Source organism: Puntigrus tetrazona, chromosome 12 (assembly GCF_018831695.1).
Source record: "Puntigrus tetrazona isolate hp1 chromosome 12, ASM1883169v1, whole genome shotgun sequence".
NCBI classification, from domain to species: domain Eukaryota; kingdom Metazoa; phylum Chordata; class Actinopteri; order Cypriniformes; family Cyprinidae; genus Puntigrus; species Puntigrus tetrazona.
The window spans coordinates 16,799,256-16,826,526 of record NC_056710.1 but is presented as its reverse complement, the minus strand read 5'-3'; the positions used below and the strand labels follow the sequence as shown (position 1 = coordinate 16,826,526).

General features: G+C 36.0%; 1 protein-coding gene across 1 annotated transcript in view; it reads left to right on the top strand.

Annotated features, from left to right (window-relative positions):
* The window catches only part of sdk2b (sidekick cell adhesion molecule 2b), a 314,896-nt gene that overhangs the window by 173,717 nt on the left and 113,908 nt on the right, over positions 1-27,271 (top strand). Inside the window, 6 exon segments of the mRNA XM_043254231.1 lie at positions 9,246-9,352; positions 12,510-12,657; positions 22,129-22,262; positions 23,525-23,636; positions 24,260-24,450; positions 26,352-26,435. Of these exon segments, the coding sequence (XP_043110166.1) occupies positions 9,246-9,352; positions 12,510-12,657; positions 22,129-22,262; positions 23,525-23,636; positions 24,260-24,450; positions 26,352-26,435 (776 nt within the window).

Genomic DNA, 27,271 nt, shown 5'->3' with positions numbered 1-27,271 from the left:
GAGTTTTAATTAAAAAGATAAAACTGGCTGATTAGAGCGAGGGACCGGACGGGGTACAGATGGCGTGCTGGTCACTGGGCTTTTCTGAGGCTCATCATCTACTCCATCTCTTCTCGTGTTTACATTATCATCGCTAAAATACAGTTACAGTTGAGCTCTTTCTTATAACCACTATAGAAATGCATATTCAGGTTAAGGGGATTCGGATGTCTTTCCAAACCTATATAACTTTTACTTCTGTTTTTCTGTTTATGCAATATTGTTTGGATTGTTCAGCATTGTTCGAAATATTGTCTTTCGTGTTCCACATAAGCCATACAGATTTGGAATGACATAAGAGTGAATCATTTTCATTTTAGACAGTTTTTGCCCTGTGTGCAAATCGTAATCTATTTGTTGTCAAACTATTTAATAACAAGCGCTTTGAGACAGAGAGTTGTGAAAAATCTAACTATTGAAACATTTTTTTTTTTATTCATGTAAGGAAATTAAAAGGTCAACATCCAAATGAAAAAATGTATTCAACAATTTTCCAATTAATTTCACTCTATGATTTGACTAAATTACTGAACAGAATTGCTTTTATATTAATTTTAGATAATAAAGAAAATAAATAAATAGCACGCAACATATACAGCATAAAGTTTTTTTTTTTTTTTTTATAAAGACTTAAAATTATTATTAAAATTAAGTATAAACATAGTTTAATCTCTAAATCTATCCTAACTGAACCACCTCTGATTTCTGGCTATGTGTGTTTGTACCCTTAAAGTAGTTCATGATCAGAAAACTGTATTTTTATTTATATGTATTATTATATAATTATTATAGTATTATATAAAATAATTAATTATTTTTATTTGATATTTGATATTATTTTATCTTTTGGTTGTACACAAAATGCAGTGTCTCTTCTTCTTATGCTTAGTTAGGACACCATGTTATGCAATCAGACACATCTAGAGGTCAAGGAGATAAACAAAGGCCAGTATCATTGATCAAGACCAAGACTTGCTACTATAAAATAAAAAAAAGCAACTGAAACTCAGTTTTCGGATTTTTGTACAGACTTGTGTTTGCATGGGACGTCTCCAGTGTCACTGGCGTCCTTCGCTGTGACACACGAAGGCATGCGAAAGTGGCAAGGTCAGCAAAGCTGAATGGTAATTTGGCCATGGATGCTCCTCTATGCAAATAGAGAGAGTGATGAATCGTCATTTAAAAACATCCCGGCTCTCACAATGACCTTTTCTTTTCCAGCCCCCCTGACACATAAGTGTGTGTGTGCTTCTCTTGTACGCAAAGGAGACTTTCCCAAATGAGCTCAATCAATTGTTGTCTGGCAGTAGTGTTGTTCTCTAATGCCAGCTCAGCTGACTCTGCTGCTGTGGCGCTAATGACATCAGCCTTTCTGAGCATCCGATCGGCTCAGGCGTGCATTCTGGGCCTGTTTAAGACTAGCGAGCGGATGAAATGCGGATTTTAAATGTGATCGTATAATTTTTCGATTTTCATTTTGACTGTTCCATCTTTAAATGAAAAGCACTTAAGTCTATCATAGATTGAGTTTCATTAAAATACGGTGTTCTTTTTAAGCAGTCTGACTTGAAAGTTTGAGGTAAAACGGCCTGTATGTTTTGTCGGCCAGTGAAAGGAGAATTGCTTTTGTCTTAAAATTGTAATTAAAAAGTAAATTGGTGTACTTAAAAATGTGTACAGTTTGTAGTTAGTAAGATTTTTTTTTTTTTAGCAATGCTTTTATTCATCAAGTATGCATTCAGATGGGCAAAATGTTGCTGCAAATACTTAAATAAATGTAATAAATGCTTAAATAAATCACTCCATAAATGTTTTAATTTCTATTCATCAAGGAACCCTGACAAAAAAAGTAGGACAGCTTTCAACATTATTAATTAGAAATGTTACTTAAAAAAAAAAAAAAGAAGATTTATCGTATTACGGTAATTTATGAAGAATGATACACTGAATATTGGCAAATTGACTTGCCATTACTAAAAAACATTTAATATAGAAAGCTATTACTCTTTCATATTAGTCAAATTTTTACTGTATTTTCTGAGCAAATAAATGCAAAAACATAAAAAGTACAGGATGTTTTTGACTAATGCTTTTGCCTCTTCAGTACCACCTTTTTGAATATTAATAAAAGGACAGCCGGTTTTGATATGCACAGAGGAGTAAATCTAATTTTTTCTAATGTTTCTGAAGGCCTTGGATCATAAAAATACTGTTTTAAGAGAAAGACAAAGCATAAAAGAGCAATTTAGCATTTCAGATGAATGTCCTGCAAATATGTTTTAAGGCCACCCTCGCTACTTTTCATTCTTTTATCATTTGGTTCTTTTCTCCAGTTTGCACTCTCCGGTTTCAGTTTTTTTTCCTGAAATCTCAGTAAACAAGTTTCTCTCGTGGCTGACTCTCAGACCATATTTTCACATTAACAGGGACAATTTCACGCCGGATCTGCACGAATTAACTAGAGTTCAGTGCAGTAATTTGCCTTGTCTGGAGGATGGCAGTGACGAGCTCCTACTGAGCGTTCTCACAGAAATTCAGTGAAAGATCCTATAAAATAACTGCTATGCCATACATGTTTTGGTTTTTCACACCATTTACCCTCTTATCTACACATAGTGATACACGCCAACAATATTTACACATTTTAGAAGATATTTTGGAAAAATAGTGTCTGCTGAGGAAAAAGATAAGCAAAAAAAAAGTGCCAAAAATTCGGACAATTTGTTTTTTTATCACAGTTCTGTATTTTTTTTTCTCTCGGTTCTGCAAATACATGGTACATGGAAATTTGAAACTCATAATTATTAATTTAAAACTGTGAACAGCAAAAGCCAGTCTCATGTTATATATTATGAAATGTCCTGAAATTTTACTCGCCCTCCGAGTATCCAAGATACAGTTTGTATCTTCTTCTTCTAAGCTTGTTCATCAGAAATTTTGTATCACATCATTTTCCCACCAATGGATCGTTTGCGTTGAATGGGTGCCGTCAGAATAAGATTCCAAGCAGCAAATAAAACCATTTGCTTCTTTCAAACATGCAGCTGTTTTCAATGTTAACTGATAAACTGGATTCTTGTCTGGATTATCAATGTTTTTATCAGTTGCTTCAACTCTCATTCTGACGGCACCCATTATCTCCAGAGGATCCAACGATGAGCAAGATGTAATGAAAATTCCCCAAACCTGTTCTGATGAAGAAACAAGCTCATCTACATCTCTGATGAATGAATGAATGAATGAATGAATGAATATGAATGAATATGTTTTTATTTCTAAATGAACAGTCTGTTTGACATAATAAACAGTTAGATTTGATATAGGTCCCCCAAAACAAAAATTCTTACATCATTTACTCATCCATGTATTCTTTCAGCCATTCAATAAGGGATTTTTTGTTACTTCCCTTGCAAAAATATCACTATAAGACCCCTAGATGTTACATTTGAATGTAAATACCCACACTTTATTATTTCAGAAGTATCGATCATTTCAAGATTTTTTTTTGTTTTAAATCAGTTGTGTGTTAATGTCATTGACTCCTATTCAAATAAACAGAATACAGTTCTCCAATACTGAAATAAACATTGCTTCACAAGTGCGCCCATAAACACTCTCTTATATAAGCAAACCTCCTTTTCTTATTTCAACATCCTCGCCATTAGTGTCACCATAACAGCAAGTACCGCTGTTGTTTGGTTACTGAAAGGCTGTGCCATTCATCAACTATATGCACTGATTATTCTATAGGCAGCAGATGTTATCAGTGCTTCCCGTAACAGCGCCTGCAGGCTGAGCTGATGTTGCGTTTCGCTCCCAGCAAATTGAATCACCTGCAGCGTAGGCCTGTACAAAAAGACTCGCTTTCTTCCTTTCATTCTTCTTGCCTGAAACCACGCGATGTCAAAGACGGCGCTGGAGCAGAAGAAGCGTTCTGTTGTTTTCTTTATTCATTGTAAACATTAGCGCGGTCTGTTGTGACGCCTTCTGGATATCTGTGACCCGATATCAACACACTTGCTGAGAAGAGCTTTCCGTCCAGACAATGCTAATGGATTCCCTTCTGCACCTGAAATACGAGACTTCCAACCAGCATTCGGGCGTGTGTGTGTGTGTGTGTGTGCGCCTGGTGTTATATCTGTGTATGCATGAGTGCATCCATAATCTGGTTTCCAGTATCCTCCCAATGGAACTGTTGCAGTCTGACCTTACAGACATTGTTGAATGTGTTCATAAGTATGCAGTTCATGCCAGGGGTGTGCACCATTCAGAACTGTATTGAGAATGGGTTTTAAAATTCAACAGCTCAATTTGGATAGAATTTGAATTGCCATACCAAGCGGGATACAGAATTATAATAGAGCCTTACAGTGCCAGCTCGCTCTCTCTAAATATGAAACTATATAGAATAGCAATATACTTTATGCTTTTTGTCGAATATGCGCGTATATGATATTTTTAAATAGGCTGAGAGCATAGGAAGGTTAGACATAGCAAGCCGTTATAGCATTCATTCATCAGCTGTTTAGTTTGCAAAATCATGGGTAATGTAGTTAAATAACAACTTAACAGCATTACTAATAAATACTATATTATGCGCACTAATAAATTGGACCATGATAAGACTGTTCAGATAAATAATTTGAGCTTTAGTTATGTTCAATACAGTTAAGCCCTTTCAGTATTCCCTATTGATGTGTGGTTCTCCAACCTCTACAGGGGTCTTACAACATCATTGATTCCCTAAAGTAAATGTATTTAATTCAATGAAGGCAGTCAAAAATCTCAAGACCTATAGAAATGCTGGCCGGTGATAGTCTCTTTAATTATTTAAGTCCGCATGGAGTAGTATAAGCATGTTTGTGAGCATAAATAAAATTCTGTGGGCAGGAGTTCAAGCTATTGAACCAAACCGTCAATGCTGAGGTTCTTTTCGTGGAACTTTTTCTTTGACGTCTTTGAGAAGTTTGCTGAATGGCGTCTGCGAATAGGTTAAAGTCACGGTGAGGCAGACCGTCGCTTCATCCAACAGCGATGGGTTTCCAAGGCAACATCAGCACAGACGTGTGTCTGTTTGTCAGCCGGCTCAGTCAGAGGCGTTTGAACTTCATCTGCTACTTTTTGCTCCCGTGCTTTCTCGCTCTTTTCTCTTCTCCGTTAACGGAAGGCTAATTAAAGGGACCTGACATTGCGCTCTGTTGGCTGGAACATCAATCAATCAATGTCTGAAGCCCCGGCCCCTACTGACTCTCTCAACCTGCTGCACAAGCTCACAGCTCTTTAAAGGTTAATTATATTCATTAGAGAAAGAAGGAACGGGATAGTGAAAGATAGAGAGGAAGTCACCCTGAATATATGCTGCTCGTGGCTGGATTTTATCCATCACAAAACTCTGCAAGGTTAAACTCAGAGTCACAGCACCACCTGTTAGAATATGGGTACGTCCATTTGGCTTACAGCGCCCTGTGAAGTGAACTTAACAGGTTCTGAGTAGGCCCATACAGACGGTGATGACGGAAGTTTACCCGCAAGTCATTGCTTACCACCTCAGGATAAGTCTGGTAAAGTCCGGTAAAGAATAAACATAATTCTCGGTGTTTAAATTCATTGATTTTTCAAAGGAATGAGGTTATAAAAGTTATATTATTGTATTATATTATATCTTATTGTGTTTGTGTATAAACATAATCATACATTATTGTGAATGAATATAATTAATTACAATTAAATGTTAATATGAAAAAAAAAAATATATATATATATATAATTTATAAAAATAAATAAATAAATAAATAAAATATATATATATATATATATATATATATATATATATATATATATATATATATATATATATATATATATATATATATAAATAAATGCTTTTGAGCACCAAGTAACAATGATTCCGAAGGATCATGTAACACAGTCTACAATAATGGCTGCTGAAAATTCACCTTTGCCATCACAGAAATAAATAACTTTTTAAAACAGTTTAAAATACAAAATGGCTATTTTAAATTGTAAAATAAAAAATACAAATACACTGTTTTGTATTGTATTTACGTAAGCCTAGGACAGTTCTTTCGTAAAGAAATCTTACCGACCCCAGTACTCTTGAACATTAGTGTGTGTAGTCTATATATAATGAGAACGCAGTCTTCTCTCTTTATCTAGAGTTGAGCTGCATGGAGCATTTGCAGCTTGCAGGGGCGACGGCAGCCAAATGTTTCGGGGCATGTGTGAAGCTTCGTCTCGCTATCAAACTAAAAAGTATACCCCCCACCAGCCCCCCAAACTTCCTAATTAGTCCATTAGCGCTAATATACTTCACACAAGAAGCAATTTACCATGCCTGGCAGGATCTGCAACCCGCTAACCTCATCGCTAATATCGTTTGATACTTCATTATAGTCTGTTAATAACAGCTCTCCTCAACTCTTGACTTCTAACAAGACGCACGTCATTCAAGCCCTATACCACTGTATTTCTCCACTGTAGGCACTTTCCTCCACACCCACACAATTTTAGTCTCTTACGACTAGAGCTAGGTTAAACTACAGGTCTGGAGTCAGTATGGGACCAGATAATAGCCACTAACAGCTCTTCTATTTATCTGAGATCTTTCTATGGTGCTTGTTTTTGGTCAATATGTCATGCTCATTTTCTGACTTGAACTATTGATTTATTTAGAACTACAACTTTTTTTAAAAGGCCTTTCATTCAGACAGATACTCCCCTTTTTTAGATGAGCGTGCTTGATGTTTTTGACTTGAAATTAATTTGCTATGTTTTGAAGGGCTTCAAGTAAGCACCTAAGGATAGTAATGAAGAAAAAAAGTGGCATGAATGGCTGAAATTTGTACTTTTTTTATCATTTCATAAAGAAATCAGTGAAGCAGTTATGTTAATAATGTCCATATTTAAAAGGGTATGACAAATATTTTGCAGATTTTGTGAGCATAAGGACAGATTTTTCTCATGTTTTTTGTGGTTACATATTTTTCTACATTTATGGTCACACCATAGGACACAGTCCAATTTTTATGTCAACTACCCATATATATATATATATATATATATATATATATATATATATATATATATATATATATATATATATATATATATGAATTTAAATTTTAATAATATTAGTTTTATAATAATTTACATGTATTTATAATAAAAAATATATATTAATATTAATACATATTTTTAATTGTACGTTATAAATGTCTAAATACATTCTAAAATATTTATTCTAAAAATAGAACATTTTGTTAATGCACCCCTATTAAGAGTGTATTATTGGAATATATACTGTACAATAGAAATGACATGCATAGAGACTAACGCCACAAAATTTCATAATATTGTACCCAAAAAGCTATTTCAGACAGCAGCAGTTTGAGTGGCACATAATGTTGACGTCTTGACTGAATAGCCACAGCTGACCTTCTAACGGCTCCTGGCTAATCAATCACCGTCCTCTTCTTGTCGTTTCGTTTGCATGTGCTTCTGTGTCCATCTCTCTATATCCTGATTTTTTTGTTGTTGACTTTTTCTCGTTTTTTATTCTTCGCGTCATGTTCTTTTTTTGCTCTCATTATCTTTCTCTCTCTCTCAGTCTTATTCAGTGTGTCTGGACAGATCTCTTTACTGTCTCTACTCTATTGTTTGTATTGATTGCCATCTGAGGTCAATGGCTTTTTAAAGCATCTAGATCGAAATGTAGAGTGTCTTCCTCATCTCCCTCTGCCTCTCGCATTCCTTTCCTCCATCCTGCTCATTTCTGTGCAGTTCCATTCTTTTATCTCTCTCCATCATTGATCCATGAGGCTGGAGAGCGTTCTGGCCCGGTAATGTGTGGCCCATGGGCCTTCGGGTCATTTTAATTTGAGTTCGGGTCAGTCGGGCTGAGAGAAAATGCGGTTCGACTGAATTAAAATGGTCTGGAAGATGATCCGATTTCATCCACTTCACAATAAGAGGTAAATTAAAGTAATGAAGTTTTAGCCGGCGTATACAAAAAAGAAAAGCTACACGCTAGCATTCACATTCATCTCAATAGCAGCTGCTTGAGTTCTGAAATGTGCCATTTTTTACTTTTTAAGCCAATTACTTGACTATATAGGGTATATAGTGTCCTTGTTCCAAGTTACGTGTACTCACTATTATGCATTAGTACATGCAAGTAAGCCTAAGCCAAAGCTTACCTAACCTAAACCTAACCCTAACCATATAGTAAGTACATCAGAAATATCATATTTGCTGCTCAACAATCATTTCTTATTTTTTCAAAAGCTGGAAACATTTGTGCTGCTTAATATTTTTTATGTGTGTGTTTTATACATATATTGAAACATTTTATAAACACATAATGTCCAAAAGGAAATTTTTATTAATGCTGTAGTGTTACTTTTGAACAGTTGGTGCCCTTGCTAAAAAAAAAAAATCTTACCAGGATCATTATTAATGTTTTATTTTTTATTTTTTGTATTTTTTTTGTATTTTATTTTATTTTATTTATATATACATTTATTGCTATATCCTTTGTAAAGTGTGTTTGATCACTGATGTAGTGTTATTAATTAATTTCAGATTTTGTGTGATTCGGTAATTTAAAGTTGAAAAGCAATTTCTGTTGTTCTGTTGTCTTATTTGATTTTATGATATATTGGCTACAATATAAGTACCGAGGGTCCCGAAAGAGGAATGTAAAACTCTTAAACGCTTACTTAATCACTTGTAGACTAAAACCTGTGCTGTTTTTTTTTTACTTCCACAGTCATTGTGTATGTTAGAGCGCCACCTACTGAAGGGAAACTGATAATGCAAACACATTTACATTCAGCATTAAAGCTGAAGAATTCAAGGTCATTACAATGAGATGGGAATACAGAATAAAATACTTTATAGCTGTATTTATATTCTCTCACGAGTGCTTTATAAAAGATAAGGTGCCTGCGTTGAAATGAAAAGTGCGAGTGAGAGCCTGGCGATTTTGACAGATTATAGACATGTTCGCTTTGAGAAGGACAGCGGTGACAGAATGAATGAGAGTCATTTGTACATATAAAATATACATAAAACACTTATGCATCGCTTTTAAAAGGCGCTCTGACAGTTGAGCATTGCATCGTGCTTCATGCATAGTCATTAGTGTGGTTTTAAAGAGTGAACCTGCTATGTTTTATCTCTCACAGGTATTTGATACCATCTCTGGACAGATCGCATGCTGGCTTCTATCGCTGTATTGTGAGGAACAGAGTCGGAGCGTTGTTACAGAGGAGAACCGAAGTACAAGTGGCATGTGAGTAACCATAGTAACTCCCAACCACTCTGGATTCCCATGTTTGTTGGCTCTTGCGTGCGTGATTGTTACCAGACGGTCAAATTGCGCCCTAGTATGTGTGTTTGTTTCACAGGAACAGCAGCTGTCGGTAAGGTGGCCTACCTCTGTTTCATTAAAAGCTCCTCTGGAATGCCGCAGCTGGTCCACTCTAACTTCCTCATTAGATTGATGAGGTTGTGTCGACCAATCACTTCGCTCTCTCGGAATTCATTTCATTCCTCCGTTTTATAATCTGTTTAGTATGAGGAACAGCTGTGGCGCTTGAACCGGGTGGCAAGTCTCTGGTGTTTTAAGCCAGATTCAAGTTTCAATGCCCACTGACCTCTCGCCCGACTGTTTCCAGTCATTATCGAACTTTGATTTTTTTTTTCTCTGACAGAATATATGAGTGAAGCAACAGCAGCTTCCTGTCTGTAATCACTCAACTTCTCACTCTCTTCCTGCTTGCAGACCTGTGTTCGATCCACAGCTAAATTTGAGCCTAATTCGCTGTAAAGTTCTTTCCTTATGTTTGTTTTCTCAGCACACACAAGATTTAAAGTAAAAAATTACCTGAAGAAAATGTATGCTTTATTAAACTGTTAATGTGTTTTAATACACGATTAGAGTGATTTTATGTCAACAAATTTAGATGCACAAATGAATGAATACATACTACTGTTCAAAGTTTTAAGGTCATTTTTTATTTATTTATTCATTTTTTTCTTCTTCTTTTTATTATTTATATTAGTTATTTTATTATGTTTTTTCCACTTCGTTTAATTTTGTTTCATTTTTTATTTTGAAAGAAATTCATACATTTTTTCACCAAAGAAATTATGATAAAGACTATGGTTAAAGATGTTTTATGTTATTTATTCGATTTAAACTTAAGATTTATCAAAGAATCCAGTCACTAAAATATTAGGCAGCACAATTGTTTCATAGTTTAATAATAACAAGAAATTTTAGAAGGAATATGTGATACTGAAGAATATAGTAGCGATGCTTTGCCATTAAAATATATTCAGATTATATAACAGATTATATAACATTTTAATTTTAAATTATAATAATATTTCACAATATTACTTTTTCACTGTATTTTTGATCAAATAAATGATGCCTTTGTGAGACTTCTTTAAAAAGCAATAAAAAAAAAAAAATAAAGAGTGGTGTATTTTAGCATTGTTTTTATCACAATTTTTTTTTTATTCAAAATTTTATTATTAGTTGACACAGCCATTTTCATTTTAGAGCTAACATATCTGTAAACTGCCACGAGCTCACAGTTAGCAGCCCATGCTAATAAACCAAAATTGGCTGACTGTTGTCCAATTATTCAGGCTGACTGATGTATCGGTCCATCGCTTCTTATTATGGCTTTTCATATCAGGATATGTGCAGGTACTTCACTTCTGGTCAAGATGGAAGTACCTCCACCTTATTTTCTTTCTTTATTTCCCTTTCAAGCACCTGTGAAATAATTGACATCCAATTACATTTCGTTTCATTTGAAGGATGAAGTGAAAGAAATCAAATACAGGAGTCAATACACAGGAAACGACATTGTGATATCAAAGGCAGGACATTGCCATGCTGGATATTGTATTATTTTTTAAGTGGTTTTCCGTAATTAGCTTTTTTGATGAATAATGCACTTGATATTAAAGAAGCTGCCTTTGATTTTGAGATCTCTTCCACACCGTGCAGCTCGAAATTATGTTTGGCTCTAACTTTCCTTTCTAACAAAAGAATTACCAGCTCATCCAAAAGTGAAAGCTTTGTCATTTGTTCACCCTCATGTCATTGCGAACCCATTATTCCTCTGACTTTCTGCCTTAGACCTTCTTTTGTCATTTATGAAAGTAATAATAATACAGGGTTGGAATGACATCAGGGCGGAAATGTTCATTTTTAGGTATGCCATCCTTTTAAAACATACAAGCTGAGAATAAAAGTTCCTCTACAAATCTTTTTTCAGGGATTGGCGAAAAGGAATACATTGACTTTTTCAGCTGGAGCTTAGCTACTCGTGTCCGAGTTCCTGCAACAAGGACGTTCTGCTGAATCAGATAGGGGTGTAAATACGAATGACTGCTGATTTAACGCATGGTGAACGTCCGTTCGGATGAGTCAGTTCTGGTCACTGTCATGGCCGATAGCTAGTTGGCACAAATCATCCCCAGTCCTACGGCAGCCGCGACGATGTCTGGCACTGTGTCAGAGCACGTCTGTCAAACGCCTGCCCAACTGAAGCAGATGGTGAAAGACACTAGAAAACACTTTCAGTTCTGCTGTGTCTCTGGCAAAACGATAAACGTTAATACTGCAACTGTTTTTTTATCTATAGCTGTAGGCACTTTGACCGGAAATTAACTGTTTGTATTTGTGTACCTGGTCTGACGGCATAAACGTAGCTTGGTGCACTTTGTAGCGAGACGCGAAATACGTACCAACAAGTACATATCACTGCAGTTTCCAAAACAAATGAACACTAGAGGCAGTAAAACTCTCACATCGTTCATTCCTTTTCACGCAAATTTACAAAGTGTCATTTTCACACATTTCCTTGAAGAATATCACGTTATGTCAATATCATGACTTGGTGGGATATTTGACAACGGATGATTTTGAATGTTAGCGTCACACATATCCAGCTTCATATCTAAGGGTTTTCATAGACGGTAGGTTTGTTCGGTAACTCACAGAGCACAGTACTTGTGAAGCGAAGATATCTGGGACGAATCCTACAGTAACTACAGTTCAACAAAACAGCTCCAATTCGTTGAAGTTGAAATGGTACGGTTGCATCAACAAATGTCAGTTTTGCATCTGTTAACACTATCGGGTTTGTTTAGGGTTGATTTTGGTGTAGCGCATATTTCCAACATGAGAGAGCAATTAGCTTTTAGCTACAGTCCACGGATATTTGAGTTCTGAACCACCGCAGTACAATCCGAAATAAACGTGATGAAACTGTTCCAGGGTTGAAGTATTGAACCTGTGTTTTGGCGCTGCTCAGTGGTTAGTATTTGTAGTGGAGATATGAGTCAGTATTTAATGCTAAATTCTAACATATGTAAGAGTTTTGGAATTTTCTCACTCTTACCATTTGTTTTGTGTTTGGCTATAGATATGGGAAGTTTCGAGGAAGGGGAACGGACCCAAGCCGTATCCCAAGGAGAAGGAGCAGTAATACCAGCACCTCGCATTCGCTGTTTCCCTCAACCACAGGTTACCTGGTTTAGAGACGGACGCAAAATCCCTCCCAGCAGTCGGATGTAAGTTTGTGAATCTGTTGGATTGCTTTTTCCTATTCCGCCTTTATTGTGTCTTTATCTTTTTCATTCTCCAAGCAGTCTGATTGTATTTGAATGTTTCTGAAAGGATCTTTGTAACTGTACATCTAGTCCGCACACTGTTTTATCGCCTCTAGGTGTGTTTTTGAATGTGTGTGTGAGCATGTGGAGGTGTTTGTTTGTCGTCATATAAGCTTTTATTGACTTGCTAGCGTGAGTGCTCTCAGAAACCCGGATAAGTTATGAGAAGCTCAATTGTTTTCCAAATCAAACGCTAACCATCCACTGAGAAAAACATCTGCAGTCCTGCAGTCTATCTATCGATCATTCATTTGTTTGTTTGTTCTGTCTGTCTGTTTAATTTGTTGTATTGTTTGCGCAAACCAATTGTGTGGGACGAATTTATCATTTATTATTTCATCATTATTTATCTGTCGTTTTGTCTATTGTTCATATCTTTTTTATCTTTCTATTGTTCTATGATCTGTTTTTCTACAGTTCTATTGTTCTATCCATCCATCCATCCATCCATCCATCCATCCATCCATCCATCCATTCTTCATGTTGCTTAGCATGTGATCTATCTATCTATCTATCTATCTATCTATCTATCTATCTATCTATCTATCTATCCGTCCATAATTCGCCATTTTTTTTGTTCATGAATTTTGACCGAATTAACACTTAAATCACAATTTCTTTGCGTCAGCTGGCATTGCAAAGACTTCCAATGGTGATGTGTTCAAATATTTCATTACGTTTTCCATTTTTTTGTGTCTTCCTTGCACTCAGTCTGTCTTCCCAGGGTTCTCCTTTCAGCGCTCTCATACATCTCGCTTGCACACGATCGTCTGTTTCTAGCTCTGAGCCAAGGTTACCTCGTGCAAATGAGTGGAGCAGATAACATTTATTCCAGGAAAATCATTTAATTGAATTTTAATCAGGCCATTGGCACCTCTGTCGCACTTTCAAAGACTCTGTGAAAAATGGAAATAAGCGTAACATTGACCGAGACGCCCATGGAGGACTGCTAGTCTGTCTGAGAGCGTCCTGCTGCTTCTGACTCCGTCTGCTCTAGATTGGTGAATTCTAATCTCTCGCTCTTTATTTTCACCAGATTGTACTCATTTTGGTGGCCCTCGTTTCGCTGAAAACTAGCTATGCAGCACAAGGGTCACGAAATGGAGAGTTTTCAGAAGCACAAAGCTTTCTCCCTCACCTCTCATCCGCTCTCTGTCTCTTTTCCCTCTAATCATGCAATCACACAGCCCAGAAGAGAGTAGGATAATCAATGCCTGGGAGAGAGCCGCGTTTCTCCATTTTCGCTCACAACCCTGCCTCCGTTCAGCTACTTTGAGATTCTAGCACACAGGAGCACTGCAGTGGATGATAAAATGACATTTTCCAGCACTTTGCTTTTGAGTCGCCTACAGTGCTAATTTGTGTTAACAGTGCTGTTGACATTTTGCCAAATTATGTTAAGTTTATGTTACATAGAAAGTTTGAATTATACAACAGCATTCTTATTTTAAAAGACAACATGACACAGTATTTGCAATTTTATGCGCCCACATGATTAAATCAGGAGGGGGTATATTATATTATTACAGCACTTGCAGAATATATAGATAGATAGATAGATAGATAGATAGATAGATAGATAGATAGATAGATAGATAGATAGATAGATAGATAGACATTTGGTTTGTTCTAAACCTCCAACTTTATACATTAAACGTACATTTTGCCATGATTTACAACCTGTAAATGACTGGCTGTAAATGTTGTTAATGATCATTTTTAAGCCACGCATGAACATAAAATAATGTTTATTCGGAGACTGATTTCATCAAAAAGATATTTTGTGCAGCTGACAGCAAAACGTATACCTCGAGGAATTCAATGCAAATCAGGTGACAGCCCAGACATTGCATAAAAAATGGGGTTAGTGTAATTTGCACATCATAATTCGCCATTTTTCACAGTGCTAGGTTGTGAAAGATTCAACAGATTTCAATCTTGCATATTATGCCGAGACTGAGCAGCGTTATTCCATCAGTGCAGTCCAGGCAATGTGCATTTGGATGTATGCCCAATTAAAATGCTTTTCTACATCGTTTGATCATCATTAAGCGATTTACTGCTGCCGTAATCAATAGAGTATGTAAACAAACAATCTCTCTTAAATGAAAATCCACTTATTGCTTTTCGTGGAAGGTAATAGTGTAATGTAATTTGCCCCTGGCATTCATAATTTGCCCTACAAAAGAAACGCTTTTATTCATATCGCAGCTGTATGCTGTTCATATAGAAGTTTTTTTTAATGAATGCGTGAGAGATGAGAACAGTTATAGGAACTCAAAAAGCCATTTAACTCACTCAGAATGCTTCATCTTGTGTGTTTGTGTGTGCTCAGCCACTGAAGCCTGACCAACATTTGCCCATCATCCAAATAATTATTTTTTTCTTTCTTTTTCTCATGTTGGGCAAGAAGAAAATGAACAGATTTTGTTGTAAATTGAGCTGTAGATTGGTAAAGCTTGTCCAGCAGAAGTAGCATTCTTTCTCTCTCCACGCTCCCCTGACTCTAGTTTCCCCTTGATGAGACAATTTCGTGCTGAGATGCTGCAACTGGGACTCTCTCTACTCCATCTCGGCTCTGCAGCTGCTCCTGTTGGCTGTGCTGCTCTCAGGGAAGCTTAATGCCATTGTCACTTCAGACCACGATCGTTTACCTGCATTTTCTATAGTAATTTACATCTAGTTTTTTTTTTAACAATCTATCTATCTATATATCTGTCTATTTATCATCGTCTGTCTATCTCTGTCTATCATTCTATTTTGTAATTGTATCTTTCCTTCTATAATTCAATCTATCTCTATTGTAATCCATTTTATCTATCTATCTATCTATCTATCTATCTATCTATCTATCTATCTATCTATCTATCTATCTATATCTATCTATCTATCTATCTATCTATCTATCTATCTATTGTTCTAGCTTATATATCCATAAAGGGACACATCTGTTGTCTCTCTTAGCATCAGTCGGTGTGTCCCACAGCAGTCTTGCGTGTCGAAGACGGCACCTTCCCTTCATTACTTTCCTGCCTACAGGGAGCAAGAGAGCGGCTTGAAAGCAGTCATTTAACTGCAATAGCCATTAGTCTTTCATTATTGAATAGGAATGCAATTGAAAGGCCCTTTTCCACTGACTGCATTTGATTTGTTGTGTTATTTGGGAGGGCTAATGTTGTGTATAATCAGAACCTCGGATGGTAAACACATTCTAGGAGCCGCACCACTCTAAGCGAGTGTTAAAAGAAAGGTGCTACTCTGTTTTCTATTTAGATTTCGTCCCTTGCATTCCGACCTATTCCAGTAAAGAATTCGGTTTAGATAAGAGGCCAATTGTCCTCGCGTTTCGGATGACCGTTACTCATTTGAAACTCTCCTATTTGAGGTTCTCTTTTCCAAATCACAGTTTCTAACAGATTCTAATCCCCAGAATGCGTGGTTGTTCTTGCTCTTGTGACACACGCCGCTATACCAGTCGCCCTATAATGACAGAGGATTCACAGTGTAATGGTGACAAGACACCGGTGAGCGTGCAGGCATGTCTCTGAACAAAGAGGTTATGTTTCTGCAATTGCAAGCTTCTTTCAGTGTGTCCTGCAGATTATAATCACAGGTTCGAGTATGTTTTATCCAACGCTGGCATAACTGCATTAAGCGAAATTGCTTATTTTGGTCCCAGCTATTCGACTATTCCTCTAAACACAATAATCAGCATATTTAAAAAAGAAACTCACATTCTATTCTATTCTCTTTTGGGAATATAGGAAGCGCTTGCTAGCCATTAATTTTGATAATTTTGCACAGTGAATTAATAAACCAGTTCATTTCCTTTGACAACAGCGCACAGGAGCGCAAAATACAGGTCATGATGAATCTTTACCAGTCCGTATACAGATTTATGTGCATTTCTAAAAATAATCCTCCCTCCAAAAATATTTCACAACCCTTAGTTATGCATCTTCAGAAGTAAGTATAACATAAATACAACCATCTGCACCTGCAGATGCACTGCGGTGGTGATGTTAGCAGAATGTTGTGGAAAGTCAAAATTTCTATATCAGTCAGGGAGGGGTTTTTACAGTAAATAGATTATAATATTTTGTCGCCTTAGAATTATAAAGTTCCATCTGAGAGTTATCCACATATTCTTATTCTATGACGTTTTATGTACTTTCTTTGTAAGCTGTGTGCATTTTTCGCCCTGTTTAAGAAAACAAAAAGGATTCTGTCCACACGAGTCTATGGATTGCAAAACCTTTGAAGCTCAATATCTCAAAACGGCTCAGAATGCAGATAGAACCTTATAATTCGAAGGCGACGATTTATACCATCATTCCAGACCGGATGTCAAAGATCACAGAGGCCAAGCGCATTTTATTTAACTAGCATTGCGTATGTTTTTCAATGACATATAAGGCTTTCAGCAGTTTCATGAGAGACGGTTATGATAAACTCTTAGGACACATGGTCTGGCTCAGGTTCCTGTTAGTGGGTGGTAAAATTGAGGTTTTATTTGAATCTTGAATATATTTGACTAGCGTCAGAAAGGATTTTCTTTCAGCAGACGCTGATGGCACCAGAGGGGCTACTTCTGGTTTTCTGCAGTGAAAAACTTGAGATATTTGCTGTGGCAATAGCATTAGCTTTTGTTTGCTAGACAGGTGTTGTTCACGTATGTGTGCACAACATGTTCTTCGACTCCCGGTTTTCTATTCCTGGACATTTCCCTGGAAAATTCAAGCATATTCTTTCTGTCAGTTTTATTTGACCACCTGTATTCTGCTTTTGCTGTGTGTGTGTGTGCGCTAGATCTGCTTGTGCGTGTCCTGTCAGTATTCGTAAGTGTTCCCAGATATATTTACCATGACTGTATGCGTGTGATATTCGCTCGAGATCCTATTCCCTCTAAAGGGACCGTGGCTTGTGCCGTGCGTATTTGTCTAAGTGTAATAGAGGTCATCGACTGCGGACTCCGCTGCTCCCTGGAGTGTGCTGAAAGAGCACTGCACTGACAAATGCCATTCCACTCGCTATTGTGTACATATAACTGTTATAGTGGGTCAGCAAACACACACACACACACACTCGGATACAGACACACACACAAACATGCACTATTTTGGGCTGCTTGCTAAATTAAATTAATTTTGTAAATGCAAATCTTAACTCAGTTGGTTCCTGCAGAATTTGATGTTTCAAACTAACCGTCTCCTAATAAGTGAGGACCTTATTTGCTTGGATATTTAAGATGGTAATTTTATGATGTGTGAAAAAGACCACAGGGTGCTATGAAATTATATATATATATATATATATATATATATATATATATATATATATATATATATATATATATATATATATATATATATATATATATATATATATATATATTTTTTTTTTTTTTTTTTTTTTTTCTGCACCTTTCATTATTAAGTGAAGTATAAGAAGTACACTACTGTTAAAAAGTTCAATCCGAATGATTTTAGACTGATAATTGAACACCAGCCAGATTATTATTATTATGAATTATGAATTCTGATCATGTGACATTTGCCATTACATGAATAAATGTATAAATTACATTGTAAAATATATTAAAACCATCTGTTGCGTTTTGGGTTTTCCATCTCTTAATGGTCAATCTCATGCATTTTTGATTATTAACACTTTCTACTTCTTTTTTTTTCCATTGAGAGTGAACCTGTGTAGCCTTGTAATGCCGTCCAGGTTGGGAGCTCAATTTCATTTTGAATCATTTTGCAATTGATTTACAGGCTTAGCACACGTGTACTGTGTGAATTCAGCTAGAATGGCATCCTTTGGCAGACGTGTAGTAAGTAAATGCAATAAATACCTTTGATGAGAAAACACAACTCAACAGTGATTCTAATTTCTCAGCTCCTTGATTCAACAAGAAGCAGTCACTGATCACTGATTTCATGAAATCTTGAATCTTTCCATAATCACAGACAAATACATGCAGAGAGTACAGGCAGCTTTCGAAATTTCCAAGCTAATAAGTAATAGTAGAACTCACTTCAGAATTGTGAATGGTTGCTAGGATGTTGCACCTTAAAGGGTTTATGATTTTCAGCGAATCGTAATGTTAAAAGAGTAAAACATATTTCTTCAATAAGCCACCTGTACGATTTGCCTTATAATTTGTCTGCGCACCACAAACATGTTTATTAAAATCCCCCAAATATAAAAGATATATCAAAACCGTGCTGTATAAGTAGGTTTCAGTAGGGTTTCTTGAATGTTGTTATTATATTACTTTAAAATTCCTGACATTTATAGATACAAATGTCAGAATTCCTGATGGGTGTCTGGGTTACATGTTCTTTGGCATTTCATAAGTTCATAATTTACCCCTCTGCCATATGTTGCCTCAACTTATTTTATATTCATCTGTGCTTTCAGAAACATGTATGTGTGCTACATTTATGAGCATCGTGTGCGATAATGCTTATGCATGGCCTTTTTCATGCATGCACTTTCAGTCAGGAATTTGGAGTTGCATGTTAGTAATATAAATCATGTTTTATTTTGTCTGTGTGTGAGGATGTGTTTAAAAAAGGCATGAAGAAATAACAATGTATGTGCATATATAAATGTGCGTGTGTGTTCTCGACTGCCTCATTAGCTGCTCGGTCTGCTAGCTGTGTCTTTATTCTCGTTTTATGTGCTCAGGTTTAGGGAATCACCTGAGATTAATTTGCAGTCTTGGGCCGCTCGCTGTCCCTCTTCCAATCCATAATTCAGCAGCAGTGTGGCTCTCTCCCTGACACCTGCCGCACCAGGACCCAGGCAGAGTGAAATATTCACTACAGATCATCACACCACAGCCGTTCGCCCTTATTAACCGGCCCCTTATCCATCTGGAACGATGCATCGTGGGCCGAAAACGGGAGAAATTTGAGACCAAGTGTGTGCACGAGGAGATATTAAAATCAATCATCCTCTCTTATGTCATCCCTCTATGTTGAGCTGCTCTAATCATACAGCAGTCATTAATCATTTCAGGAGGTTGATGTAATATCCCGTGACAGCCGGCTGCGCTCGAGCGTAATGTCTTTATCGCGCTGTTGTTAAGGTTTATCTTCAGGCGAAGTATAAGAATAGGACGAGGCTTTTTTGCTTTTTAATAAAGCAAACTGCTTTTGGAATCGTTAGCGTTATATCGCTTATCAATTCAGTAAACGCAATCAGTAATTTCAATATTTTATGTGTTTTATCTTTATTGAAAGTGCTGAAGTGTTTGAATTGCTGTAATGAGGGCTTTAGGACCGAATTACTTTTAAATATGCAGATACTCATGAATTTCTGAATCGGAGTTGTTTTGTTGATGATTTGGTTTGCTAAAAGCTGTTCTTCAACGCTCCGTGCAAACTGTTTATGTTATTGGTTATTTTTATTGCCACTTGTTGTTATTTTTGGCTTGATTGCGGCTTTTATTGACGGGAATATGCATAACGGAAAGGGAGTGATGGGGAAACACGATCCAGACAGCGCAGAGCAGACCGGTGGACGCAGCTTTTTCTTATTGTTTATTAAATCTATCAAAAATATTTTGGTTAATTAAAACGAAGCTGAAAAATAAACAGAATTTTTTTTTTACCATCTTTACTCCCAATGCCCTTTTTTGAAAATGTAATCAAACTAAAATGGTTTTAATTCATAAATGCTTCGGAATAAAATGTAAAACATTATAGAAATCTGAGTGTACTGTAAATAAAATTCGACGCATTTGTCATAAAATACCGTTTCCAAAGATTACAAAAAGTTTGATTGTTATAATTGTTATTACCGTTGTTGTAAATGTTGTGATATGTAGTAATGCAATGTCTGGGTTAACAGTTTTAACGTTTACAAATTGTGAAAAAAAAAAAAAACTACAAATAAATAATTTTAAAAAATGACAAAATCTTACTTTCCAAGTACATGTGCCTGTTTGCTTGTGTATACAGACAGAATCAAGAATGTTTTATAAAATTATACTGTACAATCGCACATGTTATCGTCTTAAAGCCAAAAAAGAATGAAAGATCTGTCAGTTTTGCCTCAAAATATGCTGACTTTATCAGTAAGCATCTGCAGCCTTGCTGTGATAGCAGCTCTGGGGCTCCGGCACGCATTTGGTATTCCTACAGTGAGACGGACAGATTCCTATTAGCATTCCACACCCCGGAGGACTCGGGCCGGGGAGCGTGGGTGCCAGCTCAAAGGCTGTGGGTGTGTGAGAGACGGGTCGAGGGCAGCCACGCAGAACGAACAATTCTTCCTCAATTGTCCAACACATAGTCATAACGAGAAAACATTGATTGTAAACAAAGGAGGCACGGTAATTGGGACTCCGTGGGGTGAGTGTCAGGACTCGGCCCAGTGGACAGCAATGGTGCGGTCGGGTAGAGATGGCTGGTTATACAAAGTGAGATGTGTATGCACTGCTAAAGAGGAAAGAGTGTTTTTATTTTTATTTTTATTATCTTATATTTATGCCATTTTGTTAAATGTTGACATACATTGTAACTTAACTTGTATCTCTCTCTCTCTTTATTTATGTATATATAGATAGACAGATAGATATAGATAGATAGATAGATAGATAGATAGATAGATAGATAGATAGATAGATAGATAGATAGATAGATAGATTTATATTATATATGTTTATATCAACTTTGTCATATAGTTAAAAATTGTACATGTATATATTTTCTAAATATATACAGTATGTGTATACTATTATATATGTATTTATATCCACACGCATACATTGCTTATACGAAAACTGTTGTTTCGGATGCAATTAATCACAATTAATTGTTCGACAGCACTGCTACACACACACACACACACACACACACACACAGTATATTGTACTTTTCCTGTTTTCATGGAGGAAAAAAAAAATCTAATCATTGCAGCTGTTGCATGTTGCCAGAAGTGGTTTATGTGATATTTATGGAGCAAAGTAATTTCATGGAGTTGTTGATCTGGAGGGGAAATGACAGATGGAGAAATTAAGTTTCTTTGTTCATTATGTCTGAATAAGTCGTTATGTCAATGATTGAGGAAAGAAACTACTAAAAAGAAACATTCTGAATTCTGTCATGTTTTTAAAGCCATTTCTCTTTGTGTATATAAATATACATAATGGGATTTCAGTGAATTAGTACTCCACAGTGGCTCCGAAACATCCGTGGGGAATATTTCATGTAAAAATCAGCTTTTAAGCACAGCACCGAACATTTGGTGAGCAGTTTGTGGTGATATTACCGATGCAGCGTTATAAATCAGTGCTTGAGTGTGATGTCTGATGGCTGGAGATTTTTGACCATGGCTCTGCTTGTTGTTTTCTCACAGAGCCATTACTCTGGACAATACGCTGGTCATTCTGTCCACTGTGGCCCCGGATGCTGGAAGATACTACGTACAAGCCGTAAATGACAAGAACGGCGAAAACAAGACAGGCCAGCCTATAACACTGTCAGTGGAAAGTAAGTCTGTGGAGATTTAGAAGTTACGCTTGGACTTCCTCCTGTGGGGTAATTTATAAATGATTGTATTAGAGATGCAAACTACAGTTTTAAAACTAGGGAAAATTATGACCTGTAAACTTCAGGTTATTGCCAATATTGAATGTGAAAATATTGATTTGTTAAAAACTGTATCTTTAAAAATTTGTTTAGAACATAATCTTATAAAACAATAATAATTTTAGATTTTAGCAGGACCTTAATTTTATATTATATATATATATATATATATATATATATATATATATATATATATATATATATATATATATATATATATATATATATATATATATATATATATAAAACATTCTTATTTACAATCTTATCCATATTTCAGGTTAAGGTTCTATATGTCAAAAGATTAATTTAACTGAAATTATTTAGTGAATAGATTATACGTAAAAAAAAAAAAAACATTACTAATTTGATTAATATTAAACCAATATTAATTTCCATAAATGTTTATTTATTATTTTAATACTAAAGTCTGAACTTGACACTTAGTTTCCAAGTTCACTTATTCATATGCAAAAGAATGGTAGTAAATGTAGCAAAGTTTTGAATCTTGTATGTCTTCTATTTTAGACAATGCTGGTTTATATGAACATATAAACCTGTTAACAACAGGCTATAGACAGATACATATTTGTCTTCTGTCTGTGACAGGGCTTTGTTTCGCACTCACAGCTTCCACTGCAGGAATATTGACAGTTATGGATTGTACTTTGTAAGAGTTTCTGTATATCAGATTCTCCCAGCAAACCAGGATATGATATTTTTAAGTCTAATACAGGAGGAACTAAAGAATGGAGCAGAGACACCGAGAAGATTAGAGATCGTGGGAGGTGTGTGTGTAAAGGACAGTCCTTCCCAGAAGCTGTAGCTGAATATCAGTGCTTTACAGAGGCTGTCTCTGACAGAGCTCCGCACACACACACACACAGACACACACAGACACACACACACACACACACACACAAAGAGCTGCCATGAGAGCAGAGATATAAGTTCCTCTTCCAAACACAATCCTGTCACACTTGCTGTAACACGTACAGTACATCGACTGGCACTTCTTACATCTGGACACACTCTCACCTGAAGATGACAGATCATAGTTCTATTAAAAACACTCACTTGATATTGTCCTTTACTTGTGTGTCATAACGCGCTTGTTCAGGCTCTCACCGTTTTCTCATTTTCACATTTCTCCTCCGCTGTAGATGTTGGTGGTCCTGCAGACCCCATCGCTCCCACCATTGTCATCCCGCCGAGGAACACCAGCGTCATCTCCGGCACCTCTGAGGTCACCATGGAGTGTGTGGCTAATGCTAGGTGACCAACCTCTGATTGCTTCACAGTTTGAATGAAAGGAAAATGACTTTAATTGTGGTGATTACGAGGCCAAGTCTGTCACTGAAGTCACTCACTTTTTATTCTTTTTCTCACCACTTTTCTGCAATTACTGTATATCATGCGACGTACAGACGCCATTGAAGCTTACAATATTTGTGTGTTTTTTGCTTTTTATGAAGGGTATGGGTTCTAGGTATGAAATGAAAGAAATGAAATACCATGAATAAAAAAATGATGTCCTTTATTATTTAAATAATTAAAAATAATAAGAAGAAATAAACCCTTTTAAATTACAGTGAAGGTCTGTGGTAAAAGGCATTTTTTATTTTATTTTTTTTTTTTTAATTAGTATTATTATTTTTACAAAAAAATATATATTTTATTGATTACTACTACACATACTATTTTTCAATAATATATTCAAATACATAAATTCCAATTTAAACAATTTTTGAAAGTTTATTATGTTTTAGCCAGATAGAATTGCCTAGTGTTACTAGTGTTTTCTATGCTATCCTTGTGTGTATGCCCATTTTTAATTAGTCATGGCATGAGTGGAATTGTCAATAATAACAATAACCGTAAACTTTTTCCTATGTCAGGCCGCTTATAAAGCTGAGCATCAGTTGGAAAAAGGACGGCATTCCGTTGAAGAGTGGACTGAGTGATTTTAACCGTAGACTGACAGTGTTGAGTCCAGCGGTCAGTGATTCTGGTTTCTACGAGTGTGAAGCGGTTCTCCGAAGCAGCAGTGTTCCCTCTGTCAGCGCTGGAGCATACCTGCATGTGCTCGGTAACAAACAGTTCAATTAATAAATCCATAAATCATAAGAAATCCATGAAGAACATGTTAAAAGCTTAGTTCACCCGAAAATTTAAATCAGCCTGTGTTTGACTCACCTTTGAAGCATCCTACGTGTATGTGACTTTCTTCTTTCAGACGAATCCAATCTGAGGTTTTTGTTCTGGCCCCTCCAGACCTTTCAGTGGGGATAAACAAGTGTTTGCTGTGTACACTTTGGAAGACATTAAATAAAAGAAGCGCATCCATATTCAAATGTCACTCTCCTCTGGGAAATGCAGGAGCAAAGGAAATGTTTCCTTACTTTAGCAAAATAAAACCAGGCCTCGGGCATTTTTCTCTACAAATCCTCGGTTTGTGCTTCTAATTTGTGACTGGAATTTGGTTTTGTTCTCTCTCTGCGCTTGTCACTAATCATGCAATGCAATACGTCAAAGTCGGTGGAAGTGAGAAAAAAGTGTTTGTTTTGTGGACAAATATGGATATTTAACTTACAAAAATGCATGGATTTGCTAAAGGGGGCCTTTATTCTGCCCCTGGAGCCATGTAAGGGACATTTTATTACAAATACTCACACCTTATTTCACATGTTTCGACCTGTATATAACAAACACCCGCTTATCCCAGTGGAAAGGCTTGGAGGGACCTGTACGGTTTTTAATATAACTCAGATTGGATTTGTCTGAAAAAAGAAAGTTACATACACCTAGGATGCTTCAGAGGTGAGTTAAAGACAGGCTAATTAACTAACTCTTTAGGTGCCATATTTTATATTTCTATAGCATGTAGGTCCCCGCAAAATTCATTACAGTAACTTTACACGCCTGTACCTTTCAGAGCATAATTGAAACCCCCCCTGTTTTGATTCTCTTGCCTTACCATACCAATGTAGTACATTCATCATGGCAGGAGATTGAATAATTAAATAAGTGCTGATATACAGTGTTCCACTGTAAAAAAAAAAAAAAAAAAAAAAAGTTATAATAATAATAAATCATGTTCAGACTAATATTCTACTCATTATAATCACTGTGCTGCTGAGTCAACCTCTTCAATTCAGCACAAAAATCTATATTCACTGAGCAACAGTGTGCATGTTGAAGCTAATGAGCATGTGCAGAAGAAAAGAAGCCAACTGAACAGAAAGCACTTTAAAGAAGGCTTTGCAGCAAAGCTAAACTATTTTAGTCGTACGTTGTGCCTGTAGCTCCAACAAAGCACAGATGTTTATCATTCCTGTGTTCTGTGTATTTAAAAATGCATTCAAAGACGGTAACACTTGTTAACTACGACTTTTCCCTTAATACCTTTTTAATTTGCTGCTTATTAATAGTTAATAAGGTAGTTTTGGTATAGGGTAGGATAAGGTCATACAGAATAAGTATATATGTATATGCATATATATATATATATATATATATATATATATATATATATATATATATATATATATATATATATATATATATATATATATATGGGCTCAGTTAGCACTAATAAATGGCTAATATTCTAGTAATATGCATGATAATAAGGAACTAGGCGAGGTGAGGATAATAAGGTGTAAGCATAAAATAAAGTGTTACCCAAAAGATTTAGTAAGCCAGCTAGGAATTTTAAATTAGTCACTATTTACAGTGAATGTCTCCTTTAGGGCCATTTTTCTATTTACGTCTCTATGGAAATGTTTTGTTGTCAGAGTAAAATCAAAAAGCCTGAACAGGATGTTTTCAAAAATCCAACAACAGTCCTATTTATTTGAAAAAAAAAAAAAAAAAAAAAAAAAAGTTCAATCTTTCTTCCTGTGTTGTTTGTCTGTGGTGTTTTTCTCTCAAGTGCACATGTGGAGGTCACAACCCTCTCTCTCTCCCTTGCTCTTTCTTTTCTTGCAGAGCCGCCTCAGTTTGTGAAGGAACCAGAAAAACACATCACAGCTGAGATGGAAAAAGTAGTGGACATTCCCTGCCAGGCCAGAGGTGAGTCACCTCCTGACATATCATCCTAATGAGGTTTTTCAAGCATCAAGCATTTTTTTTTTGTGCTTACTGACAGCAGCGTGCTGTACAAAGTGCCCACATATAATTAGAACAGTTCAGCCAATCGGATGTTTAATATACAGCCAATCAGATGTTGAATATGCAACAATATGGAACAGGATTCTTAAACAAAAGCGGTTTTGCTGTGTTCAGAGCTACCTAATATAGAAGTATCATTTGTAGATAGTTAGGGAAATCTCAGATTAAGATGGAAAAGATGTGATGTATCACTTGATACTTTGTTGTGTTACACCCAATTACATTATATTATATTCGCCATTCATACGTTCATCAATTTACGACTATTAATGGGTTACACACACACATATTTAAATTAAAAGAAAATTTAAATCAATGCATTTAGAGACAAGAGGTGTGCGGATCCAAGGGCAAACTTTTATTCAGAGACATGGTCAAAAAACAGGAAGGGTCAAAAAATGGCAGGTATATAGGAGAAAACCAGAGAGCAGTCTGAAAAACAGGCGATGTTCAGTCCACTGGCAAACGTAATTCAATGGAGCGAGACAGCGTGATAATCCAGGGGAATGATCATTAGCCCAAACGAGGTGCAAACAGAGTCGAAAAGAGTAGGCAAAGGGTTCATTCAAAATATACATTCAAAAGTCTAACAATGGGAAAACATGCAAGACGAGATAATAGCTAAACTATTAAAAAACGGAACTGACAAAGAGGTATGACAACTACAAATTGGCTCTGTAAAGCAGAACAATACTGGAGATTTAAACATGGAATGGCTTCGTAGAGTCAGCTGTCAC